The sequence below is a fragment of the Euleptes europaea genome, chromosome 1 (genome assembly GCF_029931775.1).
Source record: "Euleptes europaea isolate rEulEur1 chromosome 1, rEulEur1.hap1, whole genome shotgun sequence".
Classification (NCBI taxonomy): Eukaryota; Metazoa; Chordata; class Lepidosauria; order Squamata; family Sphaerodactylidae; genus Euleptes; species Euleptes europaea.
Window position 1 is genome coordinate 78,103,135 of NC_079312.1, and position 16,945 is coordinate 78,120,079.

At 42.6% G+C, this 16,945-nt stretch overlaps 1 protein-coding gene across 2 annotated transcripts; it reads right to left on the minus strand.

Annotated features, from left to right (window-relative positions):
* Positions 1–739: 739 nt before the first annotated feature.
* On the minus strand, positions 740–15,229 carry FAM53C (family with sequence similarity 53 member C). 2 transcript variants are annotated; one of them, XM_056862448.1, is made up of 5 exons: positions 15,179–15,229; positions 11,171–11,432; positions 5,743–5,800; positions 2,119–2,846; positions 740–1,161 (listed from the first exon to the last, which is right to left on the minus strand). In XM_056862448.1, the coding sequence occupies exons 2-5, from the start codon at positions 11,246–11,248 to the stop codon at positions 898–900; spliced, it is 1,128 nt and encodes a 375-aa protein (XP_056718426.1). In that variant the 5' UTR covers positions 11,249–11,432; positions 15,179–15,229; the 3' UTR covers positions 740–897. The 2 variants fall into 2 exon arrangements, with proteins under 2 accessions (XP_056718426.1, XP_056718435.1); XM_056862457.1 differs by lacking the exons at positions 5,743–5,800; positions 15,179–15,229 and having other exon boundaries at positions 743–1,161.
* Positions 15,230–16,945: the final 1,716 nt, after the last annotated feature.

Here is a 16,945-nt window from a genome sequence, read left to right on the forward strand (position 1 = left end):
ATCAACACGGCACAAAAGAAGTTAGATTCCGAGTACTTGTTTCCTGGTAAGGCTTTGGTACCCTTAAATGCCTCATTACAAGCAAAATTACATAAATGAGGGGGTTCGCCTTTTGAATTTCTACCCATTAGGGCTGTAAAGGCACACAAGTCCTATTTACTTTTTGTTGCAGTCCCATGACAGCATCATGATCTCTATTTTTAAAAAAATAGAAAAGCACTATATGACTTTGTTATTTGTATCTACTCACTGAAAGAGAATAAACCTGTTTCCTTTTCTGGCTTCTCTTTCTGCCATTTATTCTGACTACTATATCATCTTACCCATATGTCTGGTAAAGGGAGCATCATGTTGAAAATATTTCTTTAAATTCTGCCATTATTACTTGGGACTGAGAAGGAACGAGCCAAATAACATTTTGGAAATATATGAAGTAGCGCAATGAAAAGGAACCACTAACCCCAGTAAATTCCCAGTTTACTGAACTTCTTACATAAATTCTTGGACTTCCACTACTCTTGCCTATTTATGAAGGATTTTCATTAGAATCTGAAGTGACTTGAGATTTGTTACACTTCTCTTTGGAAAATGTTTCTGTACTTTGGGGGTGGGTAAAGACTTTACCAACAACTCAAGGTGGGCATGTGTAGAAACAAGATTAGTGCCACTAGCAGAGATGCCTCTGCTCCCCTCCCCAACAGTAGCATCATTGCATCCCAGAGACATACAACTCATGTAGTGATTTTCCCTTTTTTAATACAAAAGAAACAAGCAGACAAAACCCCTTCAGTCCCACTGCCACTTTTCCCTCTGCACCCACCCCACTACCCTCAACCAGGAACGCAGCCTCCCCCTGCCACTGATCCCAGAGTCAGTTTTCAAAGGAACATCCAATCCCTAGTTCTCCTCAATCAAAGTTAGATCCAGATCACTAAAGTCTGGTTGGAAGAGAGTCCTTTTGCTGGCTAAGTTCCAGTTTAGTCTCCTTGCTGCTTCTGCTGCTGCTTCCTCCTCCTCTTCGCTTTCACTAAGCACCTGGATGCAATTACTGACGGGACTGCATGGAGCTGAGGGTGCTTGCGGGCTGCAGGCCAAGAGCCATGATGGATAGCCACCTTCTTCAGATTTGTCTAACTGACAGACAGCTCCTGCAAATGGTTTCTGTCAAATAGAACAATGGAAATTTATATACACATCTTTTTGTTTTTACCGTTGTTACATAAGGGCTTTTCAGTCATATTCATGATCTGATATGCTTTCAGGTGTATCTCACAGTCATAGCTGGTTCACCTTCTCTTTACAGAGATAAACTCATTCTAGTTTGTGAGGACGGGAGAGCTATTGTGGGCTTCACATACAAGCACCACTGGAAAGTTACTATGGACTACAGAGATGGTTAGCTGAGCCAGACTTTAATTGTTCAATACTATTTCCATTACAGACTTAAGGGGGACTGCTAACAGGCTATCTTAGCAAAGCCTACATGAACCCATTCTAGCCTCGCATAATCTGCACTTTCAGTGCCACCTTTCCCCACTACAACCTTACCAATCTAAATCTATGCTTGCACCAACCATGTTTTCGTATCAGACAGCTATAGTCTAGTGCCACCAACTTCAACGGTAAATTACTACTGTTTTTTGTACTGTTCACAGTACATTTCAGTTGGTATTAAACTACAACTATTCCACTTAGCCTTTTTCATGCAAAGAAGAAAAGCAGTAGCAAGAACAGATTCTCTTATACTGAGTATGGAGGATACTACCTTCAGAAGATCTAGTTTTGTAAAACACACATCACAAATTGGCAATAAATATATGCAGAGCAAGTGTGTTTTGCTGCCATCCTGCACATGAATCTTAATGCCATATGTGGCTTCCAACTCCTCCTTGCTGTTCACAGCAGGGCTCTCAAACCATCTCATTGTAACATAATACTGACTCTAGTTAAAAGGCAGAGGTCAAGAGAACAATGTTCTTTGTTAAACAGGCAATCCTCTGCTTTACTTCAGAAGCAGACAGTTGGTCTCTACTAATCCAGTCCACTAGCTTTTTCTTTCCTATGACTTTACCTAACTTTCTCTGAAGATAAATGGATAGTGCCTGCTTCCTTCCCTACCTGATTCATCTTGTAGAAATCAAGTGAGGGCCTATGCCACCTCACTTCCTCATCATGGCGCCGCTTGAGACCACATTTCCTCGTGTCCAGGTCACATGGCTGTGAGCGGCTGCGAGGGAGGCTATGCTGGTGTCGAAGCAGCTCTGGTGTGGAGGTGGTAGAGCTTCGTGGGGACGGCAAAAATCTGACAGGTGACAAAGAGAAACGTCGTTGCAAAGGGTACGGCTGCAAAGTCTCTCCAGTCTCCCACTGTACACTTGCTGGGGATTCTCGGGACAGGGCCAAACTGAAGAAAGGTGGGCTTCTGCCACCACCAGCACCATCTTGAACACACTGATGAGAGGCACAGGGGGCAGGATTGAAACAAGATCTGTTGGCTCCCTCGGCCAGGTTCTGAGGTCGAACTGCCAAAGTGTCCCCTCCACTGTTGTCCTGACGTTTGATGTGTGTCCACACTTTGGAGCCTAGGGGCCTCCAGATAGTCTGCCAACGTGAGAGATCTTCGGGCACTGAAAGTGAACGGCAGTGTCTTTTGGTGGGGGGCACTGAAGCCTTTTCTGAGACTGATGAGTTGGTGGCCAGTGTTTGGGATGTGAGGCTGTTCTGAGGACTGTTGTCTGGGCTGCAGGGAGGCAGGGGAAGGCTCAAGCTGGAGTGTTGGTAGAGGCCTGTGCTGTCCTGAAGATGGATCTTTGGACAGGGAGCCAGGTCCCTCCATGAAGCTCCCTCTGCAAGAAATACCAAAAAACCCAAAAGATTACAAGGTAAGTGCCCCTACTGCCACCCCAGTAGACATCCCAGATACCCACAATTACATCTTTCAAAATGACAGGAATCAGCACTATGATCTGTCCTTTAAAATGTATTAAAAGCATGGGCACCCTTGCACACACATGAAATTACCCCAAAAAATGTTTCTGTAATGGTACACAAAAGGGTGGCATAGAATTCTTCCAGACAATGGCTTTATGTTAGTAGATCAGAATTGGCCCCAATATTTACAGTACATTTCCCCCTGTCTAATAGAACCTGTAGTCTGGCCTGATCACTATCACTCTCAAGAATAACCCACAAGGAGACCCAAATGGGGCATATTTACCAGTTGCTCCTTGGTACACTAACTATGATGTCTCTGCTTTTCCTTCCTACAGTGCATAAGATGTCCCTCAACTCAAGCAGTAGTTTTCTTACCAAGCTAAAAAGGAGGCATTTGTGGATCAGAAGAAATGAATAAAGCTGATTGGAACAAAGGAATTTGGTTTTTCCCCCCTATCAGTTATGGCTAGAGCAACATGTCATTTCCCCAGTTACAGGAACTGAACAATGAGAACGGCTGACTATGAGCACAAATTAAAAGAGATCAAAATGAAACTGAAGAGTAGTTGAAGTATTAACTCTTCCTGCTTCTTTTAAGTATTGCCATATGTAGTATCACTGAGAATTAAGGTGGTTTTCATGTTCATAACCAGCAGCTCTTCCAGCTATTTTCCTACAATATCTTGGATACTTCTTAGGAAAGTAATGCAAGAAGCAATCCATGCTTCAACAATGCTGCTCATCTAATGAAACAAACAATATGTTCTTAATGTAATTACACATATCTTCCACAACTCCTCTGCCCATAACTTTGCATCACTTTAGAAGTAACCAAAGCTAGTGCTCACTATCTTCAAATGAGTAAACCACCAAGCCAGAAGGCATGCAGCCCTGAAGTGATTACCGGGGGGAGGGGGGAGACACACCCCAAAAAACCCCAAGAAAAATTAATTGAGGAGCTGACTATGGCTAACCACTACAAGACAAAGTGTTCTAAGATTGATAAAAAATAAAATGGATCATTTCAGTCAAAATGTGCCAAAAATTAGCTGAGATTATTAGATTAAAAAAAAAACTGAAACAAAAGGAATGATGGAAAAGCCAGGACCAAACATGCCACAATAAAAGGAAAAGGAGCAGGCACAGGACAATCTCATGAAACAAAAACCATGATTTTCAGACAAGACAAAAAGGGATGAGTAATTTTTCCTGTTATGTTTCACATGAAGTCACCCATACACCCTCTAAGAACTCCAAAAGAGCAACTACATTAATCTGTAGAAGCTCTGAATCCTATGGTATTTTAAAGACTTCTAACTGTATTTGGGCACACACTTGCATGGGCCAGAATCTTTAAGATGTCACAGGATTATTTGTTTATATCCTCTTTGGAAACACCACCTGAGCAGTATGAAATGGAAGAAAAAACTCCCTGAACTCCAGTTCAAAATCCTCATACATCCAGGCTAGTAATGCCCCGTACCTCAAACAGGGATGATCAAGTTTAAAACCAAGTGGTTCATCTTGATAGAGGCTTTAGCTTAATTTAGGACAAGAAATGCTTTCCGCATACACATACAAGCCAATAAGTGGCACACATTTTAATTGGAACCTCCAGAGCACAAAGCAGTCACAGTCAGATTGCTGTACAACATGGCTGTAACACAAATGACCAGAACCGTTATAGAACTGACTCTCTTTGGAAGAGAACACTTTACTTTCTCTCTTATAGACAACTGTGCCTGGAGAAGAAAATGTGTTTGCAAATTAAAGCGTTACTTTAGAGTGAATAAATGGGAGCTGTATTATTCCAGGCTCAGTATCAGGAGTGCTCTGAAGAAATTTCCTGCACATGTTAGAAAATGGCTTTTTTTTTTTGCTTCATTTAAGAGCTGCAAAAGAGCCACTAACAGTTATTTTGATGGCTTGACAAACTTGTTAAGGTTTTGCAACACATAACTACACCAACATTCTCTTTGAGCCAATAGCCATAAAAGCCAATAGCATTGGACAGGGCAGTTACTCTTTTTAAGATTAAAAATATAGTCTCTTATCTACCTCATTCATTCTACTTACATGCATAATTGGAGCATCCATGATTCAAGTGCTCATATCAAGAATTCCTCCACCAATAGTATTCCACCAACATAATCCTCCTACTATAGTGTAACTTTTACTAAATAACTAAATATTAGCAACATCTATATGGAGCCTTTATACAACAAGAATACTAGTAATGGTACCTGGTCATGTATATAAAGTTTTCAATGTGGGCAGCATCTGATACAAATACTGTAAAACCCAGCTATACTTGTTAGATACAGTAGTGATAATTGCCAGTACAAAATAGGAGACAGAAAGGTACGATGTTAGCAGGAACCATTTTAGAAACTACTATAAAGAACAAAATTTCCTTCTTTTACAGGTAGAATTGACAATTAAGCAAATTTAGCCATCTGCATTACATTTAGAATAAAAATTTAGAATAAAGTAATCAAGCTGAAATTGTACAGAACTTTTATTTACAAAAAACAGCCACTCTCACTACTCAGGTAAGCCTTCCTGTCTCTAACCCTGGTAAATGTTTGTTTTTAAAAACTAATCATCATTGACACTACATTTGGACCAAGCCTTCACTTTAAGTGAAAGTGGTATCACAAGACATACAGTCTCCACAAGGAAAATTGGAAAACAGGCCAATTTTATTATCCGCAAGGTGCACATAGAGAACATCAGAAAATAAATAAACCAGACAGGAGAGAAATGGATGTAGGCACGAAAGGTGGAAGTCCAGCCAGATGCTCTTACCAGGCGCTATCTGGAAGGGGCTGCCACAGGTGGCCACATCAGCATGATCAGGCAAAGGCTAGGGAGGGAAACACAAGGAGTCACCACATCACAGCAACGACCAGTATCTCACAAGCACCTCCAACTGTCATTCCCACCATATGACCTACAATAGGTCAATACCAACTACAGGATTTCATCAATATTTGGATATCTTACTCTATCTGAATTCCCTGGTACCTACCTCTTAGTCAGCACACCTGCCCAAAGAAGGCTTCAAAACCATTTACATGGTGATATCCTTATCCTCAAGCCATTCTCTACTGGGATCATGCTACACATCTTTCCCTTGGTGCCATGCCTGTACTAGACTCAAAATGGCAAGTTTATGAATGCTTTCTCCTCAGAAAAGTGTTGAAAGGGTAAGTCAAGAAATTAGATTATTAGCATGGAACAAGTCCAAGTATGTACTACAGCATATTCGTCTTTCATTGTATTTCACTGTTCTTTCACAACTGGAAACTCTCAGAGGCAACCAAGAACCATGTACCATTATTTACTTTTCTACAGGCCTGCTCTCTTAATAGATGGAAGAGCTACACTTTAAACACAATAAAACCTACTAAAACTCACCACCTGCACAAAGGAATTAACTAAATTTTAACCCCACCTCCAACTCCTTGTTTGGCAATAACTCACAAACACACCTAATTAGAATCTCAGGACCTCATAAATGGTTATACTAAGGGAGTATTCCTGCAATTTTTACCCCATTTTACAGTGTTTGGTTTATTTATTTATGATATTTATATCCTGTCTTTCTGCCCAATCAGGGCCACCTAGGCAGCTAATAATTAAAACGGCATAATAACAACATATCATAAAACCAATTAAAAACCATAGCTAAAAATACATATATAGAACAACATACAAATAATTAAAACATAAGGCAGGAAGGAGGGATTGGGGGAATGCCAGACAAAACAAAAAAGAAAGTCTTCTCCCACTGGCAGAATGCAGTGATAGAAGGGGACAGACAAATATCCTGGGAAGAGAGTTCCATAATATTGGCGCCACAACCAAGAAGCCTTATCTCAGGTTGCCAACTGTCTAGCCTCAGAAAGTGGGGGAACCCGAATCAAGGCCTCAAAGGATGACCACAGCTGCCAAGTCATATAGGAGTAGGTGGTCCTTAAAGTATGTTGGTCCCAAATTGAATACAGCTTTAAAGGTCAAAACCAACACCTTGAATTGGGCCTGGGGTGGTATGGGAGCCAGTGCGTAAGGACCAAGACTGGAGTAATATATTACCTATGTCGTATTTCAGTCAGCATCCTGGCTACAGCGTTTTGGGCTAATTGAAGCTTCCCAAGACTTTTCAAAGGCAGCCCTGTGTAGAGTGCATTGCAGTAATGTAATCTAGAAATTACGAGGGCATGTACCAGAGTAGCAAGGTATTTTCTGCCCAGGAAAGGTCACCAGTTGAAGCTTCTAAAAGGCACTCCTGGGCATGAAGACTACCTACCCACCAGCATCCCCAGATCCAGCAGCACCCCCAAACTATGGACCAGCTCCTTCAAGGGAAGTGCAACCCTATCCATAGCAGGAGACCCATCAAATCCTGGATCAGTCCTTCCACCCACCAGTAGCACTTCCATCTTGCTGGGATTAAGCTTCAGTTTATTAATTCATATCCATCCCAAAACTGCCACCAGGCACCAGTACACAGTTCCTCAGCTTTCCTGGAATCAGCTGGAAGCGTGAGAGGCAGATGTCACCTACATGTTTGTGACAACCCAGCAAAAATCTTTGGATGATATATGAACCCAATGGTTTCATACAGATGATAAAGAGCACAGTAGGTAAAATGGAACCCAGCAGTACTCCATAAGCCAGAGCCAAGTCGGATTCACCTAGCACTACCTTCTGATACCTACCTTTGAGGCAGGACTTAAACCCCAGCAAAACAGTGCCTCCCATCCAGAAGGACACCATGGTCAATGGTATGAAAAGTTGTTGAAAGATCCAGAAGAATTAATAGGATCACAGTCCCACTGTCCATCTCCCAATGTAGGTGATCTACCAAGGGGACCAAGGCTTTTTTTGGAAAGCTAGACTAGAAAGGCTTCCAAAATCCTGATAGAATAACATGCCTCCTAACATTATCCAGGGAGTTAGAATGCATAAGGCGGAAGCCATTTTAAACTCTAAGGACTACTGGGCTCCCTGACACAGAGCTCCATCTGCTCAGACAAACCCCTGTATGAAAAGGTGAATGTGAATTCTATTCCCAGCTGTACCTGTAGTGCTACTGTGCTGTTCTAACTAATTTTCAGGAGAAGCAACTCTGCTGCTACAGAGCCAAAATGGACTCCAGACCAAAAATAATCAGAAGCCACATACTTCATAGTCCTGTGGTTCATTCCTTTAAAATTAAATTTTACCATATGAGCACATTGCCTTTGGTTTCCAATTAAAGCCAACCTAACTAGATTACAGGAATAGATTTAAAAGGGGCTTGCTCCCTTTTTACCACTGATTCTGACCTTGACAGGAGAATATATCCAAGAAGGACAGATACAGGAACACTTTACATTTAATATCGGTGGCTAGGAGACAAGGCAGATAGAATACTTGCACACAAGCTAAAAACCGGTGAGCGAGACGGAAAACTACAGAGTAATTCTCGATTTTTTAAACAGGGAAGATGGCAAGAAAGCTAAAGGAAAGAATCTGGGGTCTGAAAGACAGGAAATCAAAGTCTTTCACTGCTCCCCTTGGTTATATCTGCAGCAAGTGCAAACTTGAATGATACTGAACAGCAAGGAAATGTATTAACATTGTAAAGATTCCCCCTTCAAATACACATACACTTTCCTCCTCCCCCGTCTCTAGCAAAATGGCCCCTCTAATCTCAATATCACAATAGTAAAAAGCAATCTGCCCCTTTTTTGTTCAGAGAAGAAACAGCCACAGATCTAATACTAAGGTGGGACACATCTGCATGTGGGGACATGCAGCTGCAGGGCTACAACACGCATCCATGCTACTCCTGTAGACAACATGTGCATATTGTTAGACCATACTTGTTCCTCACCTGACCTTGTTTGTCCACATCAGACTGACCATTTCAGGACCAGAACAATAAAATAAAAAACTAAATAGCTGAATTCTAGATCTCACAGTTATATAGGGGGGGAATGGAAGTGTAAATGCAGGCTTTGACAAACACTTTTGACAAAATATGTTCCTAGCAAAACAGTTAGCAAGGTATCTTTAGACAGCAAAAGCTCCAATTTCTCCTTATGGTGCCAAATCCATTCTTCTTTCTCTAAATCTTTATGTTGCATTTTCCTGCAGATCCAAAATTGCCTCCCTATACTGTGACAAAAACAAAACAAAATATTTTCCAAACTCGGTCAAAAGCATTTCCCAAACATGTTGAGCAACAAGAGTTAAGCAAGTCAGCCATATAATTTGTCATTCACCCACAGAAAGCAGCTGAGCGCCCAAGATGCAAACTGTTCCTGCGACAAGTGCAAGGTTAAGAAGCCACGGTAAGAACTCCAGTGCTGTGTTTAGCAATGAGCTGCACAGCTGACTGAATGTCTCTTACTCCTCTAGCATTAGAAATCCAGTTACACCTTTTAACACTAGAAGTCAGTGTTGGCCATATGTACCCCCTCTATAACTCTGCCATGAAGACTGTATACACAATGCTCTTTTAGCACTCAAGCAATCACTCCTTTGATGGTAGAAGAGACAGGCATCTGCAGCCTCCACAGCACAAACAATGTGTTTGCTGAACACACTATCAAACTATGGAGACTACACAAATGGGGCTTACACTCTTTCATAGCAAAACACTAGAAGAGAGGGAGCAGCAGGGGTGGAAGGAATAGCAGCAGCAGAGGAGAACAAAGCAGCAGACAGACAGCCCCCCTCCCAGCACAATTATTTACATGGCTGAAGTAAATGTATGCAGCATTTTCTCATGTGTTTAATTTATTCCAATCATGAAATCTGGCTTTCCTAGTAGCAAGATAGGATTATCCAAACTACTGCCTCGGGCTAAACACCTGCTAATATCATGGTCTGTTTATGTGATCAAGTAGGTCAAATTTCAGTTTTATTTACTACCTGAAGCCTTCCATCTATCATCACCCCAGTCATACCTATTCTGTATTTTCAATTAACAGCCCTTTACTCTTGCAAATCTTTTGTTAGCTTCTAACCTGCTTCCTCTACTACTACAACATAAAGAACTGCCTTGCTGGATCAAAGCAATGATCCATGTTCTGGCTCAGAACTTTCACTTTCGACAGTGGCCAGCCTAGATGGCATGAGGAGGTTCAGAAGCAGAACACGATGGCAATAGCTTTCCCCGTATGTCCTAAGCACCCTGCAGTCAGACATACTAAAGCATGTCTAAATGCAGATGCTGTGCTTCTGCCTATTGTGGCTCTAACCAACTCTAGGTCTGCCTTCTATTCATTTATCTTAGTAGGCATCACCACATGGTGAGGAATTCCATAAATTATGTGATTTGTCTCGAGTGGGATCTCTGATCTTAGGCAGCCGCCAGATTATTATTTCTAATGAAAAGGAGATCTACTCCCATTTTACCACTACTACGGCACTAGCCCTGGTCAAGGATCAGTCGCTTGATTAAAACATCCAGTGTAATGGTGAAAATGGGAAGAGGGGAGAAAGAATGCCCATTTACACCTCCTGTGTTTCCTAACTCTAAAAGGTAGCTGCTTTCCCTAATCAGAAGCAACTAATAGTCTACTCAATTTCTTCCCTGAGGGAAAGAAAGTGTCATTGTATTGCAGGGCTTTGCTGAGGAGTGCAGGTAGTCTTGCACTGATGGTTTTTGCTTGCTTTTTTAAAGAGCTACTTGAATGTACAGGCATACATGCATCCTTTAATGTGGTGATTTTTAAAGAAGTTCTAAATCTGTTCTGGTCACAGGGAAGCAGAGGAAAAGAGGGATGGATAACAGTTATTTATTGTGAGTGCTATCAAATAGATTGCCCATAATCGTTACAGAAAATACAAAGATAGTGCAGATCACATTTCTGGGGGCTAGTTTCAGCTTTCCCATGGCACAGACTGATACATAGTAAGCTGGGAACTTGCACTTGCCTGGTGTTTTTTAAGTACTTTCAACAACAGGTTCCCCATTCCATAAGCTGCTTTTGAACCTCTCCTCAGTTTCAAATAACAGTTTGCCAACCAGCACTGGCGGGTATGGGTAGAGACTGCTCAATAAAGAACAGTTCTAAAATTTAGTTCACGGTTCACTGGATCCTGGTCTAAGATAAGAGCAGCTTACAACACAGTGCCACTCTTCCATCAACCAAAACAGAGATCTACAATTAAAGAGAAACATGAAGGTACTTCTAACACTACCCTAATTTTCAAGGCCAGGCCACGGCAATCTTACCAGGCTGATGCTGAAGGATGTGCATTTCAATTCCTCCAGGCTCTGTTTCTGTAGCTGTTCAGTAATCAGGGTGATCATGGTTTCTTATCATGGAGGCCTGGCACCAGAACCCCTTGTGACTCCAGCTTGTCTCCTGCCACCCTTCTGCCTCCCTCAGCAAGTCCAGCCGTGTTCAAGCATCATCATTCTCATCAGCTGCTACACCTACTAAGCTGTTGTCTTCATCACAAGCGAGCCATGTTCCACGACATCTTCAGGAACCCTGAAACACACAGGAATTTTAATATGTGGCATACCACATTCCCTGCCATCTAGGTATCTCTAGATCTAATGCTCGAAAACAGAAATCTACAGAGCTAGCTTTCTTATGTTACCCACATTTGCAATAGCAAAGTCTGAGAAACCAACACAGTGCAAAATAAGCTATGTCCTCCCAATTAAAATTCCCTGGGCAATGATGAAAGAGCAAAGTTAAATAACATTAAGCCTTTAGCATACATAAGGCTCAGCTTCCAATTCTTTCTTCCATAAGTTGACAATCCAAGTCCCCTTGTATGAGCTCACAGATGTTCCTACTCATCTCCAGAGGCCTTACTCCTAGGGAATCTAAGCAGTATACTCTTTCCCTATCTCTCTGCCCCATTATATCACCCGAACAGTCCTGTGAGGTAGGTTAGGTGGAAAGATGACAACTGGCCCATTGTCATCCAGTGAGTTTTGTAAGTATGTGGACACTTAAATCCAGGCCCAACACTCTTTCTACCATACCGGTTCTTCAACTCTCGCTTTCAGCATGTTGGTTATCTATTTTATTTCAGAAGTCCCTTCAAATCCCAACCCTATGACTGCTTTCTGAGGGCACAGGCCCAAGAAACAGGACAACATTCACACCTGTACTATAGATTCCTTAACAGGGACCAGTACCTCCTTTCCTCTAATATCCAAGGGAACACAGTTTGAGCCATGGAGACTGATTTACTGTAACACATAGAGATGCAAAGCAAGCAAAAGCTTCTTCACATGCACAATGAGAAAAGGGAGAAAGTACTAGCACCAAGGGGGGAAGTTCCAGCATCTGAGTTCCATGTTAAACAAAGAACTCTTCAACCTCTGTGAACTTTCATAGCATTCTGCTCCCTTTGCTTTTTTCATTACATTCTAAAGACAGCCCACTTGTCTTCCAATCTGAACTGTGCCCGCTCAGATGCTGTTTCCTTACTCTTCAAACACTCCACACACACACTGAAGCCTGGGCCTTTAATTAAAGACACAATGTCCCCAAATAAGAAAGCATAAAATATTGTGACTAAGTCTGAATTGGAACCATGGCCCATAATCTCCAACTTCCAGCTGGTCAGCATTCAGTACTCCAGAGGAAATCACAACATCAACTATGATCGATTATTTGCTTGATTATTTGGCATTTCCACTTTTATCCAGGCCTGAAGCCTCTCTTGATCTGCACAAAATCTCAGCATCCACAACTTCAACAGCAATAATTCTGGATATTTATTACCCATAAAGTTCTACTTCAAAGGTCTGAGATTCCAAGGCATCTTCTCAGAAATTGTTAATTTAACCTTTTTATTCACATTTCATTATCTCCTGTACTGCTTTTCCTAAGGATTTATAAACAGTGTCTATGTTTTTCTTAGCCAAAAGCTTCACTAAAGTAAAGAGAGAGAAAGGCAGACAGACAAAATAAAGGCAGCCTACTAATAGTACTTTTTTAACCTAGGGAAGACAAATTAAAAGGAATAGTAATTTATTTATCAATTAATTCATCTGATATTGCAATTATTAAGTAATTTTATCCCCAGAAGAATTCTTTAAGTAACTATGGTTTCCATTTTAAAAATACACAATTTAGTCAAAGAAATCTGGATTTATTCAAGACCACCCAGAAAGTCTGGCTTAAAAGCTGGTTTTGAATGCAATAATTTTTAAATCCAAGGCAGACACTGATTACTAAATTTGCAGTTTGAGGAATCCTTCCCACCTCTAAATGTCTATCATTTATGAGGAGCCTTATAACATCTCCTTTCACTAGTACCATCCATCTTCTTACATTCAAAATTCTGTTAGCAAATCTGCCTCAAGTATTATTTTTCTACGTAAATATGCATTCAGAAGTGACTTTTGCATTCTAAAAAAGTAACAAGAGAACTGGTCCTAAGACTACAGGGGAAAGACTGCAATCAGGCAATGCCTGAGAAAATGAGTAGAACAAGGTGGACTGGGGGAGGGGGAAGAAGAGAAAAGAAGAGAGCTCACAAAGACCAAGTTGCATTTATTTGAGGTGAAAGGGACTGGCGATTTACTACAAAGGGGGGGAAGAGCTAGGCAACCCACAGCTTTATTAATGTTACTAGTTTAAATAAAAAAGTACTGAAATATTTCAATGATAAAAAATTCCAGATACAGCAATATTGTACGAGAGAAAGAGAAAACCATTTGAGTCATGTAACAAACTTACCGTAAATATGTTTGCTCACATTCACCCTTTCCTACCTCCGTATCCCCTTTCTCCATTTTGTTATATATTGTAAGCTCCTTAGGGGCAGGGAGCTGCTTTTTTGTTTATTAAATTCTATAAAGCATCATGAACATTGACGGTATCTGTAATCCATCCTCCTCATACATAAAAACTACAACTTTACACAGATACCCACATGGATGCCCAGTTAGTTACCCTACATTCTTATCAAATCTAATTAGCATAGGAATATATTTGCTTCTTCTATGAGTGACCAACCATTAATTTTTCATTGGCTGTTTGTTTTATGTACCTAAGATTTGGATTCCCTACACTAAATATTCTGTAGACTCTAATCTAGAGAGCGTCTATTATCAACAATTTCCCCTTTCCCCTAAAACTATAATCTTGATTAATTTTTCCTCGCATACAGAGTATTGGATTTAGATCTGAAAGATTGAAATTCAAACCCATGCTCAGTCATGAAGCTTCTTGGGTGGCCTTGGATAAGTATTATCTCTTCACTACACCCTAACTGGCAGGACTGTTGTGAGGATAAAATGAGATAAAAGATGTAACGTTAACTCACCCTAAACCCTGAGGATGGGGGAGAAATCTATAGCAATAGTCACACAACCAAGCCTCATATAATATGCCAAATACCTTGTGGTTATTCTTCACTAGCAGGCATGTTGCTAAATTATGCTCGCCCTTTGTTTCCTGCCCTTAGGCAACTGGTTACAGTACTTTGCATCTTGTTCCACTCCTACTTTCTTTAACAGCTTCAGGCCACAGGCCTTTAGAAAGCTCAGCTAAATCAAGCCCCTAGACCCGGTATCTTTTTAAACAAGTTCAGGTAATTCCAAAAGGAAGTCTCCCTCTCCAACCCTACAGGATTGCACAAATACTCGGTTCCTTCGTCTCAAGTTACCCATTATTTACCAAACACAAAAAAAATACAGGCAGGCTTGAAGCAACCAGGAAACCTCCAGCCGCTCTGCACAGACACACCGCGCAAGCCTCCATGACATGATTTTCCCATGCAGGGAGGATTCAACTGCGTTTTGAGAACGGGTCCCAACAACCTAGTTTTTAGGAATGCATCCACAGGGGACGCAATACTTAACAAAGCATCGCTATCCCATCCTCCACCGAGGGGGCCGCTTCCCAATGAAGGCCCTCCATTCCACCCCCAAATTCTCACACAGATGCATTCGCGCACCACCAAAGCCGACATCCTGCCTGGAAACGCCAACATCGCTCCCACCGGCCCAGCCAATTTCAACCCACGTAAACAAAACAGCCCTGGCGTGACAATTCCCTTTACCTCACACTGCATACCTTAGAAAGGCAGATCACAAAGACAACCCCCCCCCCACGAAGATGCCAGACCACCACCTCAGCTGGCACCACCGAGATCCTTAATGCATCCCCAAAATATTTCAACCGACCCGACCCCCCCCCCCGCGCACGCACACGTACACCCAGCTCCACAGCCCCCTCCACCGCATACCACCTTTTCCGGTACCCACCGCGCCAGTAGGTTGTGGCGGCGGCTCCGAGACCTCCTCGCGGGGCCAGAGCGGTTGTGCGCCCCGAATGGTCTGGCGAGTCCCCCCCGCCCCGAAACCTTCACTGCGAAACACCCCCGGGGCCGACCATCCGCCGAGGGGAAGGTTGCCGAGCACCAGCCCCACCGCCCACCACCGTCCTCCCTCGCTCCCCCCGGCGGCCCGGGCTCCCAGCCCCACCACCCCCCTCAGGAGCCTCCGCTCCCCCCTTCGGTCGGGAGTGGACCGACCCGCTGAGCTCAAACCACCCACACACTACAAAGGGGGGGTGGACGTCCGCTCGTGCGGAAAGGACCTACGAGGCCGTTTGAGAAAGGGAGCCGGACATGTGCACCCCCACCCCCCCCTTGCAACACCAGAGGGGCTGATCTTCCCACGGTTCTGGATGTTGCCCCAACACCATACTCTTTTTCTCCCCTTCTATGGCCCATACCACGTGGCAAAGCATGCCGGGAAATGTAGTTCGACGTGGGTCTGCTGGGGAATGGTATTTGTGTGTCGTCGCCCCCCACCACCACACACACACACACCCCGCTGGTCCTTTCCTTTCGCGGCCCAGAAGCATTTTCTAACTCCGTAGAGTACTTAATTTGAGCCAGATGCGGTCGCAAGCTGTGCTTTCGGGAACAAGGCTCAGCCATATGCAGTGGGATAATATATTAACGTTAATGTATTACTAGATTTTCTAGTGCCTCGCTTTATTACGTAGTTTTCAGACATATGAAGTAAACTTATACAATCGGGGGGCCTTGCTTTGAGCCTCAGCCGGTCTAGTTGCACAAAGCAAGAACCATTTGGGTAACTATATGAGACAAGAATGAGCAACTGGTGGCAAAGGTATGCTAAAGCTCCATGTAGTGTAACTGCAGGAAAGCAACGAAACCTATTGCTCTTTGTTTCTTTAACTAGCCAATGCTTCACTTTAAAACACAGGCATACAGAGCAGAATACACTAGGAAATGCTAGCTAGGAAGGCCTAAGTATAGCCTTACAGCCAGCTTTGAAGGGCCAGGCCCTACTACTTGCTCATTGGACGCTTCATGATTATGTAGCTGCTCATTTACTTCTCATTAATCAGCCTTCCTTGGCTACTCACCGCAGTTTCAACTTTTATTTTTGAACAGGAAGTATATTTGACAAAACAAGTGTGAGCTCTGCTTCTTACCCTCCCCTTTCACCCCACACCATCAAGCTTATGTCTGAGTGTTAACATCCCCAGCCACTGCCTGCTCAAGCAATCAAAAGCCAAATAACACTTTTTAATCAGCCACTTTTAGTGGGACCAAAGTGGCATGCAGGGATACTCTTCTTTCCCAAAGTAGTTCAGGCACAGTGTTTATCCTCTTGTTGCTCAAATCACACTCTTTTTTACAAGTCAGGAGCCTACAAGAACTATTCAACTATAATATTTCACCATTGCCCATCCACCCAAACCCACACCCCTACAATAGAAATGTGACTAACAAAGGTAGATTAGGTAGTTGATCAGGTACTGACTCTGTGTATATGAAGAGTGAAAAAAGAGACACTGGGTACCATGACAGCTATAGAGATAGGCTAGCTCCTGCTACAGACTTAGGGATATCATAGCAAAATAACTGGGAAGGTACATAAGTGGGGCAGAGGCATAAAAGGCTCATGCCTGTCTCAGGTCTTTCCCTCATTTAAACAGTGTCTTCTCAAGGGAGTCAAGCTCCTCCATACTCTCAGGACATCACATCCACACTC